General features: G+C 37.5%; 1 protein-coding gene across 1 annotated transcript; it reads left to right on the plus strand.

The window, feature by feature from the left end:
• The first annotated feature begins 147 nt into the window (after positions 1-147).
• Positions 148-4,498, plus strand: LOC139729672 (protein LTO1 homolog). The gene is made up of 4 exons (XM_071640598.1): positions 148-261; positions 2,999-3,184; positions 3,825-3,939; positions 4,386-4,498. Exons 1-4 carry the CDS (start codon positions 182-184, stop codon positions 4,452-4,454), a joined length of 450 nt encoding a protein of 149 aa, XP_071496699.1. The 5' UTR covers positions 148-181; the 3' UTR covers positions 4,455-4,498.
• Positions 4,499-19,820: the final 15,322 nt, after the last annotated feature.

Consider the following 19,820-nt stretch of genomic DNA (forward strand, 5'->3'; position numbering starts at 1 on the left):
AACCGGCATGCTACGTACACTACACAAACGTATTGTACCATGCACATAACACACACTTCACTTCGTACGTACTACACAGACAGCTCGACGACAGACCCATCCGCCTTGAAATAGGCCTTGTGTTGACTACAAATTGTCTATTGTGTACGGTTACTGTTAATAGGGCTGACAATAAAGGAAGATGGCTGAATTGCCAGGAGAAGCCGACCCTATTCTTGACAATGAGGACATTTTCGAGGGGGTGGTGATGGCTGACGAGAGGTATGTTCTCAGGTAAAACGCGGTTTACGCGTGGCGTTAATTACTGCAGTCGATGAGGAAAGATTCTGCTTGGCCTGCGATACTGTCTAGCTGTAGTCCGGTACATTGATATTAGTGTGAGTTGTGATACTGAGCAGCTAACATGTTGTTTTGTCCTGTCTTGTCTTGTCTTGTTGAAATAATCCCAAAACTGCAGCTCCGTTGAAGCTATACCTGCTCTGCTCCAATCCAGAAGAGAAAACGCCATCAAAATCATGCTCTACAAGATATCATTATCACACAACCTCATTGCAATCAATAAAGACAACTACTGCACTAGACTATCTCTCTCCAATGTCCAACACGAGATTGAGAAGTTATCATCCAGCTAGATTTCAGCCTCTAACAACATACTCTACCAAAGATGTGTTTAAATACTCTTTCATGCCTACAGCTGTAAGGCTGTGGAATGATTTGCCGGTAGACGTCATCACAGCTCCATCCGTGGACGTCTTCAGGGCACTCATCTCATCCAACTAACTCCAAGGGATGGTTTTTTACTTGCACTTATACATATTATGCACCACCGACTTCACATGCACTCAAGTTACACCTCGGCGTAATATATCCAGTTTTGGACGTTGCTGAGTATCCACGTAGAAGTAGAAGTATACCGGGATGAACAATCCTTGCTGTGTGTCAACAAGGGTGCAGAGTTGTTGTTGTTTTGTGTTTAGTGGCGTTTTCCATTCTCTTTAGAATATTTACGTCAAACACATATATAATTTCTTTTCCTTTTATCATTTTTAACATAGCATAACATAACATTTTGTAACTAGTCTAAATACACCACAGCCCAGGGCCCCAGTCGCTGTACTCCTGTAGCACAGCGTCTGGTCTGGCTAAACATTTTGTTGAACTACAACCCTATACACTCAGTACTAGTAGTATGTAACGTTAAGTAGTGTATGCTATGAGTGTTGTGAGGCTTGTTGCTTGGCCAGAAATGAACCCCAGCATTAGTGGCTTTAGAATGTAAAAGAATTGTGTAAATTTTACGTAAAGACTTCAGATGTGCCCCAACACTGTTATGTTGTGTACATCACTCATCACTGACATCAGCTACATGTAAATTTTTTGCAGTAAATTACACTAATTGTTGTTAACTGAGTGTTAACTGCGACCAACCCGAATGCGAAGCATTCATACATTGATTGTAACTGTGTTATGGAGTGCCCCATTGTTAGCAGTCCACAGTATCTGGTATGTGAATTCAATTAAGACTAGTAAGATACTCACTTTGGCCTTTTGGATGGTTGGGTGTCAAACACATCGACCATTTTTAACTGCGAGTCACTGCGACCAGCCCCATCCAACGCGTAGCGTAATGGGGCTGCGCATTGTAGTATTCAAATCATGACAGGGTTAGTATCGCGGTTAATTATCAACTTAAAATCGAAAATTTTTTTCAATTTGAAGACTTACAGGTGAAGTTGAAGTGTTGACAACAGGTAATGTGCAACGTTTGGTTCTGCCATGGCATTAGTCCCTTTCTGTTCGAATTGATTACTTAATGTGACTCGGTCGAAGAGGAAGCATGCAGGAGGATGTACATGTACACACTTGTAAGAGGGGATAATCCTTATTCCCCCTCCTACATGAGGGAGATTCTGAATTTTCTGATTGCAGTAAAACATTTTGGTGCACACATTTTGTGGCATATTTTGAAAACTCAAGTGTAGCCATAGTCTGCTTGTACTGGGGGGGGGGGGGGGGGAGGCGAACAGGGAGAAAGCGTGGGAAAGTGCTATCCCCACCCTTCCCGTACGAGGGAGCTTGAGAATGTGCTACTTTGCTTGCTTGAATCCTGACCATGGCACCATATGGTCCATGTCCAATGGACTATTATAAAAACACCCACACCGCACCATGAGCACCAGGTGCCAAAAAACCTCCAATGCCAAAATTCAACCTTGCGCAGAAGCATCTATCCCCCTAGATCCGTATTATGTTTCTACAAATAGCCAGTGGTCAAATTTTTGACGGCATTACGTATGGTGGAATTATTTTTTTGTGCATGTGTGTGTGTGTGTGTGCGTGTGTTGGATTTTTTTTTATTATTACCTGTGCCAAGGGAGGAGGTTATGTTTTCGTTACTGTTGGTTTGTTTGTTGTTCGTCCCTGTGCAAAATAACTCAAAAAGTAGTGAACAGATTGGAATGAAACTTGCAGGAAAGGTTGAGAATGACACAAGTAACAAACAGTTAACTTTTGATAGTGATCCGAGAATGTTTTGGGAATTCATGAAGGATTTTTTATATTTTGGCAGGTAGGGTCAAAGTACTTGGGAGTTCAGGCTGTGCGTATTTGAGTTTTGCATGCCCGCACTAAAGTGCATGCTCTAGTTCTGCTAGGGAGAGGCGTGCCGTTCAGCTGAGGGTTTATGACGTAACAAGGCTTCTACATTGGGAAATCGGGCGACTTTCAGCACACAATGCTACAGTGTATATATAAGTATGTATGGCTGGAAATCACTGATATCTCTATGGAAGAACAAGATCAGTGGTGGAAATGAGCTGCATGCTTGGCAGAGGTTTGTGCTCTGAGAGTGCTTTTCTAGTTTATTTTCGTAGCAGAATGAAAGTTTATTGAGTAGAAGGTCCAGGTACAGCACTCATAAGTCAAAGCTCAGCTCTGTTTGTATAGACCTCTAGTTCGTCAAAATAATGTGATGATATATTCATGTTGTATCATGAAGGTGTCATGAAAGAGGCTACGAAGAAGGCTTCAAGAAAGGCAAGGAGCTTGGACAGGCTCAAGGATTTGAGATGGGAAAAGCCAAGGGACAACAAGTTGGAGATGAGATTGGATTCTACCTTGGCTTTGCTGTCACATGGAAGGCATTTATGGAACACAGAGTGGATGAAGATCCAAGTGCAAAAAGGTGTGATATCTGATAATTCTAAACACTTAAGTACAGAGTACTACATCATGTATGATTTTCATTACAATATACTGTATATAGTCACATGTAATCTTGTGAGAGAACAGTTTTTAGAGATAGGTTATTGTATGCATATTTGCTGTTTAATTTCAATCTCTTTTCTTTCTTTCTGTATATAAAATGTAATACTGTATGTTTCTTCTTTTTCTGTTTATATATGAGATTATCTAAGACAAAACAAAACTCATTTTTGTCCAAGTTGAAAATACAGAAATATGATATATTTTTTATGGACAGTGATTGAGATTTCAGGATTTGATTAAGGAGAGCTTCAAAAGAGAGTGTAATCAGTTCTAATCATACCCATGTTTGTGATACTCCTACATGGGAATGCAGAAGTTGATTTAGCTGTATGCTTGCAAAATCTTCCTGAAACCCAGTGACATTCTGTTCTATCTCTTTTACTTTTTTCAGTGTTCTTCAAGGAGGATGCAAGTCTTTTATCCTAGTTCATCACATCCTCCATATGACTGAAACTGTGATAGTATAAAGCTCATACATTATCCCAGTACAGTTGTGCACTACATCTGACTTACAAATGTTATGTTTGATCTGTTCATCTGGTATACATCCACTTTAGGTGTTTGAAGGCACTCGAGGGGTTGGTTGCAGCAATGGACAAACTTCCCACTGATGAACCCAACAGTGTCAAATACTGGGACACTGTACAGAAGATAAGATCAAAGTTCAAACAGGTATAACCAGCCTGGTGGAAGAACATTAGTATACCTTACTTTAAAGTTATTAAGACCCTAGATTTTTTTTAATAGAGGCAGTGAATTTCAAATCGAACAGGAACTTCAATACATGTATTTTCCTATATAGGTACAATGTATACTCATATCATTTTGAAATGAAATGCCTATTTGAGTACATTTTGGGGTATTTCTTTCCTGTTGCTGAAAATCCACTCCCTGTTTAAGTTGAATTCAACAGAGTCAAATCAAACAAACTGCATGGTAGGCATTTCGTTTAAAGCAGTATGAAAACACCACTACTGTTCTTTTTGTTTCCTTTTGCACTGTTATTAAGCCACTTTGAATATAATAGCTTAAGGATCACTGGAATGAGTTTGACTGTACTATTTTCCAATTGTGCAAATTAACTACTGGTCTCTCCTTGTTATGTCATGTTGATACAGGTTGGATCATTGCTAAACATCACTGTGAATTACAGACCACAAACCAGACAAAAAGGACTGTCTTTCTGAAGTTGTGATTGCTATTGAAACAACTGCAGGACATGAGAAACCTTAGTTAGCATCCTACAACAATGTGTAGGTAATTATGACACTTTCACATTTCATGCTATGTGATGTATGTAGACTTGCCTTCTGCCAAAGATTTGGGGTTCATTGTGGCCCTACTTTTGTCTGTAGCCAGTCTATCATGGTTTGCTCCTTACAGCCAATAAGCTGTAGAGGTGGCATGTTACTATTTCTTGACATGTGCAAGAACATGCTGAATGAAAGTTATATCTATTTCAAAAGAATCTGCCAAACATTGGTGTACTACACTTCAGTTACATATGATACAATGTACATGTATGCTGGTTTGATGGAAATTGTCTGAAATGTTGAAAGGAGTAGACAGTCCTCAAAAATGTTTCTTTTATCAGTGAGTTCCTATTTTGTACAGCAGATCTTGCCAGTAGACTGTACATAATGACATGATGGGGCAGGAATTTAGTAACCCAATGCTATGAAGTAGATACCCCCCCCCCCTCTCTCTCTCTCTCTCTCTCTCTCTCTCTCCCTCTCTGCATATCTATCTGTCTACTTATCTCTTTCTTGCTGTCCCATTTGTCATGAAAAAAAAACACTAAAGTTAAGACTAGTTTTAAGAAGATTTCTGTGTTGTTGTTAGTTTGTTTGTTGTTTGTTTGTTTTTTCATGTCGCTCTGTATATTCAGAGAGACAAAGTATGTGCCAGAAAATACCACTGAGTATATGATGAGAACATGTGTCTATGTACCACCAGGTGGGCAGAATACCTCACCATTGATTTTTGTTTTTCTATTTCAGGAAAATGCTACTAGAGCCAGCTGAACTTGGAGACATTCGGCAGAAAGAATGGCTAGAGAATCCTATGGCTATGAGTTTTGTCATGTGATAGGCAGAAGATCTGAAAACTGTGATGCGTGAGAAGAGGTGTCAGGTACATTTGTGCAATGTCCAGTAAGAAATGTTTGTAGAAAGGGAATGTGCAATAGCCTATTGGCCTGACTTTTTTTTTTCTGCAACAACGAGATATAATTGATGTCCAGCATATTATATGCTGAACACAATTCCTATAGGGAGAGTGGAATAGGTGTTATTAATTGATTGTTATACATGGACAGAGTGTGCAGAGCTTGGTTATTCCACATTTCTATTGAATGGTAAAGTTTGCGCACAGTCATTCTTGGTGTGCTAAGGACATCTACATACACCTTTACTCCATCACCTTTACGCAACACCCCAAGACACATTATTATGTAATCATGAATGAAATGCCAGTATCACTATGATGGTGACTACAATGATGTTTAAGCAGTAGTTTATGAGCAAAATATACTCAGCCTTTACTGTCATGTTTCAAATATTGATATGCCATGCTCTTTCATATAAACAACAAAATTATTTAACTTTTGTGCATTAGAGAGTGATGATATGACTTGTATAATTCCATGAAGCTACTTTTTTTTTCCATTAAGGCATTGAAGAGTTGCTTTCATCTAATTTCCTGTATGCGCCTGGTGCCAGAATTTGTCAACTAGTGTTCTCTCCCCCCCCCCCCCCCCCCCACCACATAAACACACACAATGTTTCACTCATGAGATGTATTATATCACCAGACTGGGTTGAAGAACAAAATCTGTTTGTTTGTTTGTTTGTTTGGTTTTTTGTTTTTTTGTTTGTAGATGTCCCCTGTGAAGTCAACAAGCAAAATTATATTGTGTGAAAAGTGGCATCTTTTATATGTCACACATCATGGCCTTTCATTACCGTTTTCACACCTCTGTCAATATGAGGTAAATCTTCCTGTCATTGGGGGTACCAATTTACTGGGGCTAGAAGCGTGCTTGAGAGCTCAATTTATAGCAGATTCCAAAAACATCATTTCTTCTAACCCCTTGCTAAATTATGGCATTGCAAATGCATGTCAACTGTGAACCTGGCAGACATGACTTTTTTCCCCCCGTGTGTGGCTGCCTTCTACTTTCAATGCCTTGACCTACATAGCAGAATAATACTAGTAATTCATTATATATTGTATGTTGCTATTTTAACTTCAGAATCAAGTATTTCTTGGCCATAGGAATGTTGTTAATATAAAAGGTGTCTTATTACAGTTTGTTAACATTGGGGTTGAACTGAAGTTTGTAGTTTGAGAAGTGATAGCAGGTAGGTGACACTTCCCTCAGATCACAGGTAATGACTGAACATATTTCATGAGATGTTAACACATATTTGATCATGAAAGATATGTGTGAATGTACCTCTGTTACAGAAGATAACTAGTAGCTAAACCAAAGAGATTTCATGGTAAAGTTTGCTTTTAGGTTACTGAAAGAGAGAGATCCAGTGTTGGCCCATTGCATATAATAGATCAAATCACGGGCACTAATCATGACTGTTTGGTACAACTGCTATTAGAAAGTACATTTCAATATACACTGTATTAACCCAAGTGCTGCCTATGATTTTGGATTTTGCTTCATCATTGGCTGTATAGAGAAATGATAACTGAGCTGTGTAGAGGAATGATTGTAACAATACATGTATAGGAATGATTTTAACAGTACATGTATAGGTGAACAATACTGAGGTTCACATGGTGCTACACGTACAAATTTTTAAAGCCATTTGTCAGGTGAAAGCAAGATTTATTGAGGGGCAAGTATGCAGAAGGAAACTTACTTGTCAAATGTATTTGACACTCAAATGGCTGAGCAAGCAAGAAGGGAAACCTTTTTTATAGCACCTTTGTTCATTTGTGGCAATTGTTTAAAGATCATTGAATTAGCAAGAAAGATTGAAGATGAATGCATTCATCCAAAACGTGTCATTTGAGGTATTGCATTTGATTTGAAATTGATACATGTGCATACATTGTACTCACTGAAGACAATGTGTCTTAACACAATGATTAAACTAGTGACAATGCCTTTTGTTACTCAGTAGGAACAGACAGGGTGTAGGTACTTTGTCTATACAACATGTGAGGATATCACATTAATGAACTTGATTCTTACCTTCATATACTGTTGAAATGATAATGTGAACCTGAGTTTTTGAAAACACTTGTACAGTATATGTCATGTTTTATGAAAATGCAAATGATATTACTACACTTCAACACATTAAGGAAGTAATAGTCTGACTCCATAATAAAACCAAAGTCTGAATGAGTATTAATAACCGCATAGCAATTAGTATGCATCAGATTACTTGGTATACATTTGAACACTGACCAGTGGCTGAAATATTCAGTCTTAGTACATTATGAAAAAATGAAAGTTGTTTGTAGTCATGTAACAGTCTTTAGATATCTACATTATACATATGTACCAGTATTTCTGTCAACTTCAGTTTTCTACTTTGGATATGATGAGCTATTAGTAACATTCCATTTTTTTTATTCAAAAGTGTGTTAGTAAGACATGGGATTGCATGGAGAAAAAGAGAAGAGTGCCATCGTGTGTTACTTTGACTGGTTGATAGCCAGGTTGAAGTAACAACTTGACTCACAATCTAAGGCATCTTGTTTCTAGGGTGGCAATGTGACTCAGTTGGTACCGTGTTGTCTCGCAATCAACTGACTGAGATTCAATTGCCATTCAGGCTAGCTGAGCAATGTTGGTGTGTCATCATGCTATCCCTCTAGTAAGAGGCAAAAACATGCATTCCCTCAGGACATTAAATGGAGGTCTCCTATGTGAATGGAATCATGACTCGTGCATTTAACAGATCCCACTTCATTCATTCATTGCAAAGAGCAGGATGCTAACCCTGTGAAGTAGTCCACTATACATACCTTCACCAGAAAAACAGGTGCGTGATGCCAACCACTTCATGGTTCGCCCCAGGTGACTAGCAATAGTCAGCAAATGGTATCAACCAGGCACATTGTGCCCTGTGAAGAAGAAGAAATTGTTCTTGTTTCTCACTTTAGCCACAACTTCTGAGGAATTGATTAACTACATGGCATAGGACAACCTAACATACATTGTATGCATTAGCAGTACATCTGTATCTTGGATGATAGGTAATGGTAATCCTTGATGCAGAACAAACTTTGCAGACACAATGTCAACTCTATGATGAATGCCATGTAGATAAATGAATCTCAATGTAGTTGGAAAATTACTACGGCCCCGTACTTCTTTGAATCAGTAACCTGCAATTTTGTCTTGAGAAGAGAGGCTGACATTCAGGACGGTTACACAAGTACCCAGCATGTTGGCTGCTACAGTGTCTGGAAGAAGCTTCTGTGTGTAAAGATTGACTGGATATCATATAATGTGTCCATTGATCATAATTTTTCTTGTTTTACATGTATAAAGTTGTACATAACCACAACATTGTTTCATGCCTTGTTTGTTCCACAGTCAAGGTCGAGAATGAGGTTGAGGATGAAAGTTTGAGAATGAAAATGTATTATGCACTCATCTACAATTGCCAAGTGATTAAGATAGTAGGGGAGAGAAAGACATTAACAAACTGAAGTTTATATGAATAATTAAGTTCACAATCACAGGATACTGTGATCAAATTTGTACATATATGTAGCTCCAACAGCCTAGAAGTGTGTGAATTTGTGTGTGTTTAGTAGTGTGTGATTGTTTACGTGTGCATGTTCATGATGTGAGAATATATTCGTGCATTACTATTTGTACTGCAATGCCTCTATAGGGTAATGGAAATATAATAGAGAAGTCTTGTATAATATGACTCTGGATCCAGCTTTTGGGAGACTGGGAAATGTATACAATTGTACTGATTAATGTTAACAGCAAAGCATGCAATTGAAAGGGATATAATATGGTTGAAAATGTTAAGGAGACACACATTGTCTCCTTAAGACGGAATGTCTCCATAATATAGTAATCAAGACCATAATGTTTCCCTATGGCTGAATCCATACTTATAAAATACATTTGGGGAGAGGGTGTTAGGCCATAGTGGTAAAGATTGTACATTTTTACCATCATTCCATGGATCCCCTTAATGTGCTTTATATCCACATCTCCCTCTGTCCCATCCTATATACAATCCAGCCATTATTTCTTTGGTGATGCTATGGTGATATTGGGGATACACTTAGAGAACATATCTCAGTTTTAAATACAATTTGTATCAATACTACATAATATGTACATGTATTATGCTTTAAACACACAGTTGTACTGTATTAGAGTAAAGGGATGGTATAATAATAATAATAATAACAATAATAATAATGATAATAATAATAATAATAATAATAATAATAATAATAATAATGATAATAATAATAATAATAATAATAAACCGTATTTGTATTTGTATTTATATTTGTATTTGTACTTGTATTTGTATTTTGTATTTGTACTTGTATTTGTATTTGTATTTGTATTGGTGGAGATGAGGATTGGGCTTTTAACTTTTTATACCAAGAAACCACTTATGAAATAGTACAGAGCATACCATTCTAAGAGAAATTTGAAGTTTATTTGATGAAAATTGGTTTTAGAATAGCTGAGACCTCTAAAACCAAAGCGAAACAAAGCGATCATAGTAAATGGTAGGTCCTGCCTTTAATTAGGATTGCTCTGTTTTGGATATCTCTGCCATTTCAATACCAATTTTCATCAAAATATGAAGAGTTTTTTCGCAAAAACCGATAAGTCCATATTTGCCAAATGGAGATATTTGCGATTAAAGGTCAAGAAAAATAGAGAGAATAATAAGAAAATTTTTGCTTCTTCAAAAATTTTTGCTTCTTCAAAAATGTACCTTTATGTGTAGTGACCAATATATCATTTAAAAGGTATTATTTTGTACTTTATGACAGAGACCGTACTTCAAAATCTTCAAAAATGGACTTATCAGTTTTTGCGAACAAACTCTTCATATAAACATTGAATTTCTCTTGAAATTACATGCTCTTCCATGAGGTTTCTAAATGATCTCACCAAAAAAGTAAGAAACATGAAGTTAGGTCTCAACCAAAACTATATACGATCCCTTTAAAGTGAAATGTCACATTAAAACACAGTGCAGAAAAAAGTTCATTAAGGAGTCACAAAAAAGGCTGAAACAATGTAAGTATATAAAAGACACTGAAAGACGCTGCATGAGTATAACTTAGTGATGGGTATGAAAACAAATACTTAGTAATAAGAATTGTGTTTTGAGAATTCAGTCATTTGTAATTTCCTTTTGATAGTCTTCGTATGTCAGTTAAAAATGATTATAATGACTACTTGGATAACCATCACAAACAAAAAGATTAACGGGGTAAAAACTGTCGGTCTTAATGGGGAAACGGTGTAGGCCTATACTATGGCTTCAGTTTTATGTGTGAAGTAGGCTGTTGGAAGGAATTAGAGAGCGCCCTCTTTTGTTTTGGTTTAGTTTTATTTTGTTTTCAACTCATTCGTAACGTACACGCAGCAACTATAGTGAGTTTACGTGGTAGCACAACTTTGCTTGATTGGGATAGTGGCCTCTGGCGACATGGCATTTTGTAATAAATCCCTCGGGTTTTTTTCTTTTCTTAAACTGAACGAAAAAAAAATATTTATAAACTACAATGTTAGACTTGGAAAATCTTAAAATAATGAATACAACAGGCTATTTTCCGATTAAAGGTTTTTGCGCAAAGTTCACAATGAATTTAAAGAAAAAAAAAAGAAACGGACCAGGACCTAATTTCAGACAAAACCTGTTAACTGGAATGATGCCACATACAAAAGAATTCAATGTCGACATCACGATTCCCTTTCCTAAAACTGTTTTGTTTTGAATGTTAAGTGCTTACGATTTCTCACCCATCATTCAAGGCACATAATCCTGTATAATCAATACTAGTGTATAACTTACACAGAGGTGGGGAGGATGTGTGAATGAGACGCTTATTAAGTGCAGTGAGTCAGCCCCTCGTTGATGTAATGTGTAGAAATGTCACGTTCTACGTGCTGTAGAATTTGGACCGGATATTAGTGCTTGCCTATAATACGGCCGTAACCTACATTCCAAGAAAGACATTTTCCCCCTTAAAGAGCGACAAAAATTACTTCTTATTCCCAAAGTGAATGCGAGCCGGACAGACATTCTACAGAGCATTATAAATAATTATATATGACACCTATAGTCGCGACGTCAACGTAAATTTTTGAAGGATTTATATACTTCTGAATGCAACCCGAGGAAAAATAGCAATGCAATGCGCTCGCTTTCTCACTCGCGAGGACACTTCAACTTTCACCGACAGTTACTAAACTCTTAAATTAACATGGGGGAATCGGATGTTTGCCTCTTTTTTTCCAAGAAATGCTTTGTTTGTTTTAAGCTTGCCTTCAAGATAATAAGGGAAGAGTTAAGATTGTGATCAACAGACAGATCGAGGAGAAAACGGTGATACATGTATCATCTTGCTTCATCGAATCAAGCACACACATATAAAATCTTTTCAAGGAAATTCATGAACATGGTTTCTTTTTCATATGTCACGTCACCACCACGAGGAGGAGGCCACGTTCACTAAAGCTCGATAAGAGGGATGCCCACTTACGGAAATGATAGTGAAAGCTGAGCTGCTAAATGTTGTGGACAGGAAGTGTCCTGGACACGGGATATCAATCAGAATGACCTTTGCACAAACAGAAGCCAATGTTTGCTAAACAGCTGGACGATTAGTATAATGAGACTTATGCCAATGTCACATTTCGTCAGGAAAAATTAATTAGTTTTATCCTTGTAGCACGTAACATTAGTAATATTTAGGCCTACGTGTTACACTCCCTTTCTTCCCTCATAAAACAGACTTAGGACGTTGATTATTGCATGTTACTTTGATGAATATATCGAAATCGAAATCTATGGCATTTCAAAGACTTTTCACAGAATCGTGAAATCGACCGCAACTGTATTTGCATGTTAGTTGAGGCAAAGTGGCAATAGCTCATCATCTTTCAGCAAGATCAAGGGAGAATTTATTTCAAAAGCGCAAGGGTTATTCCCTTTGATTTTTTTTTTCTTGGGGGGGGGGGTGGACATTTTGAGAAGGTTTATGTATAGGCCTGCATCGAAGGATAAAGAAAGACTTGTATAAGTGGACGTCTTTACCTTGATCGTCAAATAGACCTGATATGTAATATGGTAGCAGTTAACGTCATGCAGAATTTTGGCAACTTTCTAATTTAATGTCCTTTTTTTTTAATATAAAACCGTCGATTCTATCTGCTTGTCTTTTTGTGTGTGTTTACTCAAGCCAACATGAATATGAAGCAGAATATGGAAGTGCTATAAGTCTTCACTTAATACATTTCTTGACATAGTGAAGATGCTGGCCAGATTCGATTTTTACCTTACGAAAAGTCCAGATTATATAAGCAGCGATCTTGTTTCTAGTAATAAGGAGATTATTAGTCATTGAGATTTTCAGGAAAACAAGAAGTCGAAATTAAAAGCAGTGCCAAGCTCACATTCGAGTTTTTCCAAGTGGCGGGGAGGGGGGTATGGCAAATCAGTCGCAGCCAAGAGAAGTGATCGCAAAACCAAAATTAAAATGACATAATATTTTACAGCATGGTCTGCGAGAGACTGTCTGTGATGGCAAAGTATAGGACCAACACGAACCGAAGTGGCATTACACCATCTCTCATGGAACATACAGGTAAAATCTGACAAACACACCTTTGATGTCAGAAAACTTCATAACCTCGAATAAAAAAACCAAAACAAACATAAGTCTCAAACACAGTGGGTGTGTTTGATTATCTGTTTATTTGGTTGGTGTATTGTTTTGTTTTGTTTTTATCGTTTGGTTTGTTTCGTTTTGCTTTGCTTTGCTTTGCTTTGTTTTGCTTTGCTTTGCTTTGCTTTGCTTTGCTTTGCTTTGCTTTGCTTTGCTTTGCTTTGCTTTGCTTTGCTTTGCTTTGCTTTGCTTTGCTTTGCTTTGCTTTGCTTTGCTTTGCTTTGCTTTGCTTTGCTTTGCTTTGCTTTGCTTTGCTTTGCTTTGGGGACGTTTGGCGCAAATGATCCAAGCTGCCGATCTATGACGTCATTGTTATAAATACACCACACGCTCGCTCTCACTGTGTTTGCCTTGCCTCCAAGAAATTCATCTCTTTCATGTCATAAACATGTTTTATCACATTCCAAGCACTCTCAGTCTAAAAAAATGCCATTCTTGACCTAGTCCGACACATGTATTTTAGTGTATTATTCGGAGGTTAATCGCACAGCAGGTTGCCATCAGGTCAAACGCTCGACTCCCCGAAGTGGTATGAACGATCCAGGTCGTCGCCGGTGGTTTGATTGACAAAAGGCAGGACAGTTTGCTTGTCGCTCCGAGCTTGATGACGTCATGTTCGTTGGTATTTGGCTTTTGAGGCATTTTTGTGATTCTGGCAGAGAGCTACCCCACATAAACAAACCACAAAATACCCTTTACCAATGTCATGTATTTTAATTCAAGTGTCCTTTAAATTCAGCCAATCAAAGGGAGATGAGATTTGTCAGGCCTTACAATCCTTGCCTAATAATCGAGGCGAGAGATTGTTACTGCTAAAACTATGACATCCTAAGATGTGTCAGCAAGAGACGAGTGCGCATGCGCTGTCTTCTCGTATGAAAGTCATAATTTGTTACCAAACCCTGTCTGTAGTATAATTACGCATTTAATATCTGCAAATAACTGTTATTATTATTATTACAATGTATTTGGCTAAAAGAGACTGCAAGAGTTTTCAAAATTAACATGAAGAGTATCATTCTTATTGAGAAAAAATTGCAATTATTCTGTAAACATTATGTTTAATTGGCCTCAAATCTGAAAGATATGCACCGCGTGATTAAAGTCATTTCTGTTACTGCGATTGGCCTCATTTCAGATCGTTATAAATACCTCGTTTCGTTACTTTCTACAATGCAAAGACCTCATTGATTAGCCTGCTCGTGTCTCGAAGGTGAAAAGAAATTAGATACAACTTATTAAGATAGTCAAACCAATACATTACACACACACACACACACACACACACACAAACATGTATATATATATATATATATATATATATATATATATATGTACATACAGTATATATTTTTCATATATATATATATATATATATATATATATACCATTCAATAATTATATCAATTACACACAGTAGGAAAGGTTTAGGGATATGGGTGGTAGGCCCGTATGACAATAAATCGAAATACTTGTATGACAGACATGAACATGTTTACAAATATTTACAAACAAATTATATGAAACTGCTCTTGTATCGTCACCATTAACTCAATTGCAAATTTGACTCCGTCTTGCGCGTCTTTACCGCACCATTATTATGACTAAGCATGTAGTTGTGCATTGTGTTTGCACTGTCAAATCCATGAGTATATACACATGTAGTTAGCTAATGTATAGAAACAGACAGAATGCAATTCTGACAAATTGTATCAATGGATACTTAATGGAAAGACCGCTACTACTTTTGCTAGTTGATTTCATCTACAATGTATATCCTATTTTGATCAATGCTGATCTTTCTAACTATTCTAATTTGTTTGTTTGCTCGCAGGGGAGGTCATCATTGCTACAAATGTACTACATTGTATAATCATTCTCATCACCATCACTTTTGATAAATATTACCAGTCTACTACGGTAATCATCATCATCATTTTTATTATTTTCGTTATATGAAATGTTGCATCCGTACCATTTTTTCAGTGTTCCTTTAAGTGCATCTGAAAGTGAATGACACTTTTTGTGAAGAACAAAAAGAAACAGTGAGGCGAAGGCGGGCTATGCCCGTGGCTGTGATAAATAGGCTGGAACAAAAAGATATGAAAGGAGAGAAAGATAGAGTGGGGGTGTGGGGGGGGGGGGGAGGAGCGGGCTGGGCGAGGAGGGCGAGGATACCTTGCAGTAGTGACCCGAATGACCCGATGACTCACGCTTCGTAATCCCTTCGCTACGGTAATCACGGATAATTGCAGACGACAAGAAAAAGCAAACTCGCCGACCCAGCCCGTCCTCGGACGCACTCTACGTGTTTACAACCGGTTCGACACCACAAGCATTACAATCATCCATCAGCTATCAATAATGAAACCAAACACCTGTCATTTGTTCAAGAAAAACGACTGAATAATGTTTGGCTCTCTGTTGTGTGATTTTCGCCGTGAGTATAGAGAGTTGAGTTGATCTATCTGTAAAAGCTACATATGCTAGTTCCCATCATGAGTCCAATGGAAACTCAAAGTGAATTTGGTTATCAAAAAAATATATATCACTTTAATGGCTGGGGAAACTCAGCCTGGCATTGTCTGAAAGGAAGAGGGAATGTCTTCGAAATATAAACAAGAGTGGATTTCTTTCCTTTTCTTTTCTTTTCTTTTTTTAGAGAGTTAACACAAGTTAACATCTCCTTTTGCTATTGCCAAACTGGGAAGCTGGCAGCGTTATGTCAAGTTATTTCGATTTTATTTTCATCATCATGAAGTTTATATTCTATGGTATTGAAATACTAAAGCTTCTTTAAGTGGGAGATGTTTAATATTAAAAAAAAAACTGAACAATACACAAAGCTCAGGTACATATATTATATGTACCTGAGCTTTGTGTGTTGTTCAGTTCTTTTTGACTAATGCGTATACATAAAAATTATGGCCAACATAGTACATTAATTGGAACAATGCTTTGATAGAGTGATATCACGAGCCCAGACAAAGTGGGATATTGTGCTTAATGGCGAACAAAACGGAAAGGATGCTATTTTGTTAAACCTGCGTGGGGTCAATACGTCATCTAAATACATCTTCAAATGCCAACCCAATGCCAGCTTCAGATAGGGCTCATAGGAATGATTTCAAGTTGTTTATGTAACACTAACAGTGAGAGCTTTGCATCAGCATCAAAAGATTGCTCATTTGCTGCCCATCTCGCAAGAAGCGGGTTTTTTTTACATCTCAGTGATGTAAAACTCTGAAGCACGCTTACTAAAATGCATTGTGAAATTATTTACGATTCCTTGCCCCTTTCCCTCTGAAGGGAACTACAAAGGCACCGAGAAGGAAAGTATAAGGGTTGAATTAATGACATCATCTCGTGTCATCACACGGGGAGCTTTATTCTACCAGTATCTCTTCGAACGAGATGCGAAATAACCGGGAGACAATACGTCATAAAGTCTCGGGCAGCGATACGCACAGTTTAAGAGCCCGGAGACATTTACAACCACTTCTCGTAGGTTAGATTGGGCGACAAACGTCACGGGCAAATGGACCTGATTACTTAGTCTATTCTACAGAGTAAACAAATCATCGCTCTACACTACAACACAGCAACACACCACAGATTACAGTTCAGAAAATTCTACGAAATACAAAACCATCCCTGAAGCATATTATTCTGAATATTGCAGTGTTCATAATCGAATTTTGTCTGTCAAAATGATCTCTCTTTTTATGCAAAGTTTACATTAAAGTCAAAGAATAATGTGAGCAGGAAAGTTGGTACATTTTCAGAGATAGCTGTGAGTGTTTTACAGTACAATCTCTTTCCAGCTTGAAGGATTGTTTGTCTTGTCAGTACAGACAGCAGATGAGCTCTCAGTGATAACGGAGAACTCCAGCATGGTGACGTTTGGAAGAGACCTACATACATGTACATCTATAAGCATCCTGTAACTCAGCTCACTGCCTCAATCAAGGCATCACAGCCCTCCCCCCCCCCCCCCCCCTCAATTCTGCCATTAGTTTTATGAACAGAATATCATTCGTAATCTTTAAAGGGATTGTATAGTTTTGGTTGAGACCTAACTCCATAGCAGGTTTCTAACATTTTGTTGGTGAGATAATGAGAACCCTCTGATGAAATATGACAGAGCATGTACGAGGAATTCAATGTTTACCGATGAAAATTGGCTTTGAAATGGCTCAGATATCCAAAACCGAGCATTCCTAATAAAAAAGTGGGACCACCTTTTTATTACGATCGCTTTGTTTTACTTTGGTTTTGGATGTTTCAGCCATTCCACAACCGATTTTCATCAAATAAACTTTGAATTTCTCTTATAATGGTATGCTCTGTACTATTTTATAAGTGACTTCTTGGTATCTCGCAAAAAGTTAAAAGCCCAATCCTCATCTCCACCAATACTATACCATCCCTTTAATGCATGGTAGTGTACTCGAAATCTTGACATTGAAAATTAACTCAAAACAAAACGAAAGTTTATGACCAGACTTCGGCTTATTACTAATTCCAGGCAGGTATATTTGGATGTCTTGCATCCTCTCTGCTTAGAGATTGTTGAGCGATTACATAATCCACTATGGTGCTATCAAACTGGTTCCTGTTTCGGTTTTCATGATGTTCCTCATTTAGAAGATCTTAAACAACTACACTATAGGCTTGTGATGTCGAACCGTCGGTTTGTTAAAGAAAAATGATATCAATTACAATGAAATAAAAACCTTATAGCAAATGTTACCAATTGATTTTGTGCGCTCTTTGACATTGTTTACATCGCACCATGTGATGAATGATCTGATCAGAGCTTATGTTTTGTTAGCTGATATGTTAACGGCGTATTACCTATTGTGTTTACTCGGAATCTTCCTTTGTCGTTTTGGCTTGGTTTGTTTTGTTTTGTTTTGTTTTGTTTTGTTTTGTTTTGTTTTGTTTTGTTTTGTTTTGTTTTGTTTTGTTTTGTTACACACTGTCAAATGTAAAAAAGAAGAGTCATGCTTGCATTTCCTATCATTTTGTCATATGATCGCATTACCCGCTTCTTATCAATCATAAAAGCTAATGATACTCAACACCTGTTTGCCGGTATTCAATCACGAAGGTACTTGTACCTCCATGATTCTATGTCGGGAATTTGCAATTTACGATCTGTACTCACTCGATGGGTTGCAAAGGACTCAGTCAAGCATAAACATGATAAAGGTTTAAAATCATAATCTTCTGAAGTCCTCATAACATTTAATGCGTGTGGACAGGAGCTGTCATAAAAAAAAATAAATGAATAAATACAATTGCCTGTTTTTCGCGCCTAACAGAATTCTCTACAAAGAAACACGTGGCAGCAAAGGTGAGGAAAAACGTTATCAGAACGGAAAGCCACTTCGGGCAAGGTAGCTATTTCACTCTCCACTCACAGGCCTTTTCGAGCTACCCATCGTTCTCTGGCACGTAAGGTGTTTAGAATTGATAGACTGAAAAGGAAAGTCTAAAGGTGTCTTTCTTCACTAAACGATGTGATATTTATTATATCATCGAAAGGAAATAAAATGCCAAAGGAGATGGGAAGGAAGCAGTGCCATTATCATTATTGTAGAGTGTAGGAACATTGGGGAAAAAGTTTTTGCATTCATTTTGACTATAATGATATACAAAGAGATAAAACAAACACTATAAAAGACGACGATAATAACAAAAATTACACTAAGAATATTGCAAAATATTCCACCTATGATGACCCCAAATTCGTATCAATACTCTGGTTATAGCATGAATTGATAGATGATTAAAAATTAAAAGTTTGATTTACACTGCTTGACATACTTGTCGAACAGATCTATTTTGTCACAATTATACTTTCTATGGTGATGCTATCCTATAGGACGGTCTTGCCGGTGCTCTTCTCTTTGATTCACTATCTGTACATGTGTTGGTGTGTGCACGTACGCTTGTCTGTGTGTGTGTGTGTGTGTGTGTGTGTGTGTGTGTGTGTGTGTGTGTGTGTGTGTGTGTGTGTGTGTGTGTGTGTGTGTGTGTGTGTGTGCGTGTGTGTGTGACGACTTCTTTTCTGGGGACCTCCTAACCCCAATGCATCTGCAATTATGTACCTTCCCCAAACATTATTTCAATTCCAAGTATGACAATTACATACTCAGTGGAGTGATCTACACGTGTATCCGTTCGATAAATACATGTACATAGGATTTTCAACTTGTTATCATTGTTTGATGTTAATTTGCGAAAGCTAAATAAATCATATAAATGAATTGGCATGAAATAAATACCTGGTACTTGACAAACTAAATGTACATGCAAAGTAAGTTTGAAGGAGTATTAGAGATCTTTAAAGTTTATTTTAAAAAGTGCTGAGGGACTCATTTTTCCTTCTTGTTTTGAATGATAATGTATAGTGACGGGGACGGAAAGAGTAGTGGTCTGCAACCAGGAAGCTATGAAACAAGCAAACCAAAAATCCGCCCCTATTGAATATCACTCTACATTTGACCTTTGATATACGTGGCTTTCCATTGGAGGACAATAGTCTGCTTGCCATGACGTCAGCTGTGTGGTATTTAGGTCGGGAATCCCCCGGCGTGGGCACGACGGGTCATCACACGCCATGA

Source organism: Diadema antillarum, unplaced genomic scaffold (assembly GCF_040938485.1).
Source record: "Diadema antillarum isolate AM-2024a unplaced genomic scaffold, OU_Dant_1.0 seq00000248_RagTag, whole genome shotgun sequence".
In the NCBI taxonomy this organism is placed as follows: Eukaryota; Metazoa; Echinodermata; class Echinoidea; order Diadematoida; family Diadematidae; genus Diadema; species Diadema antillarum.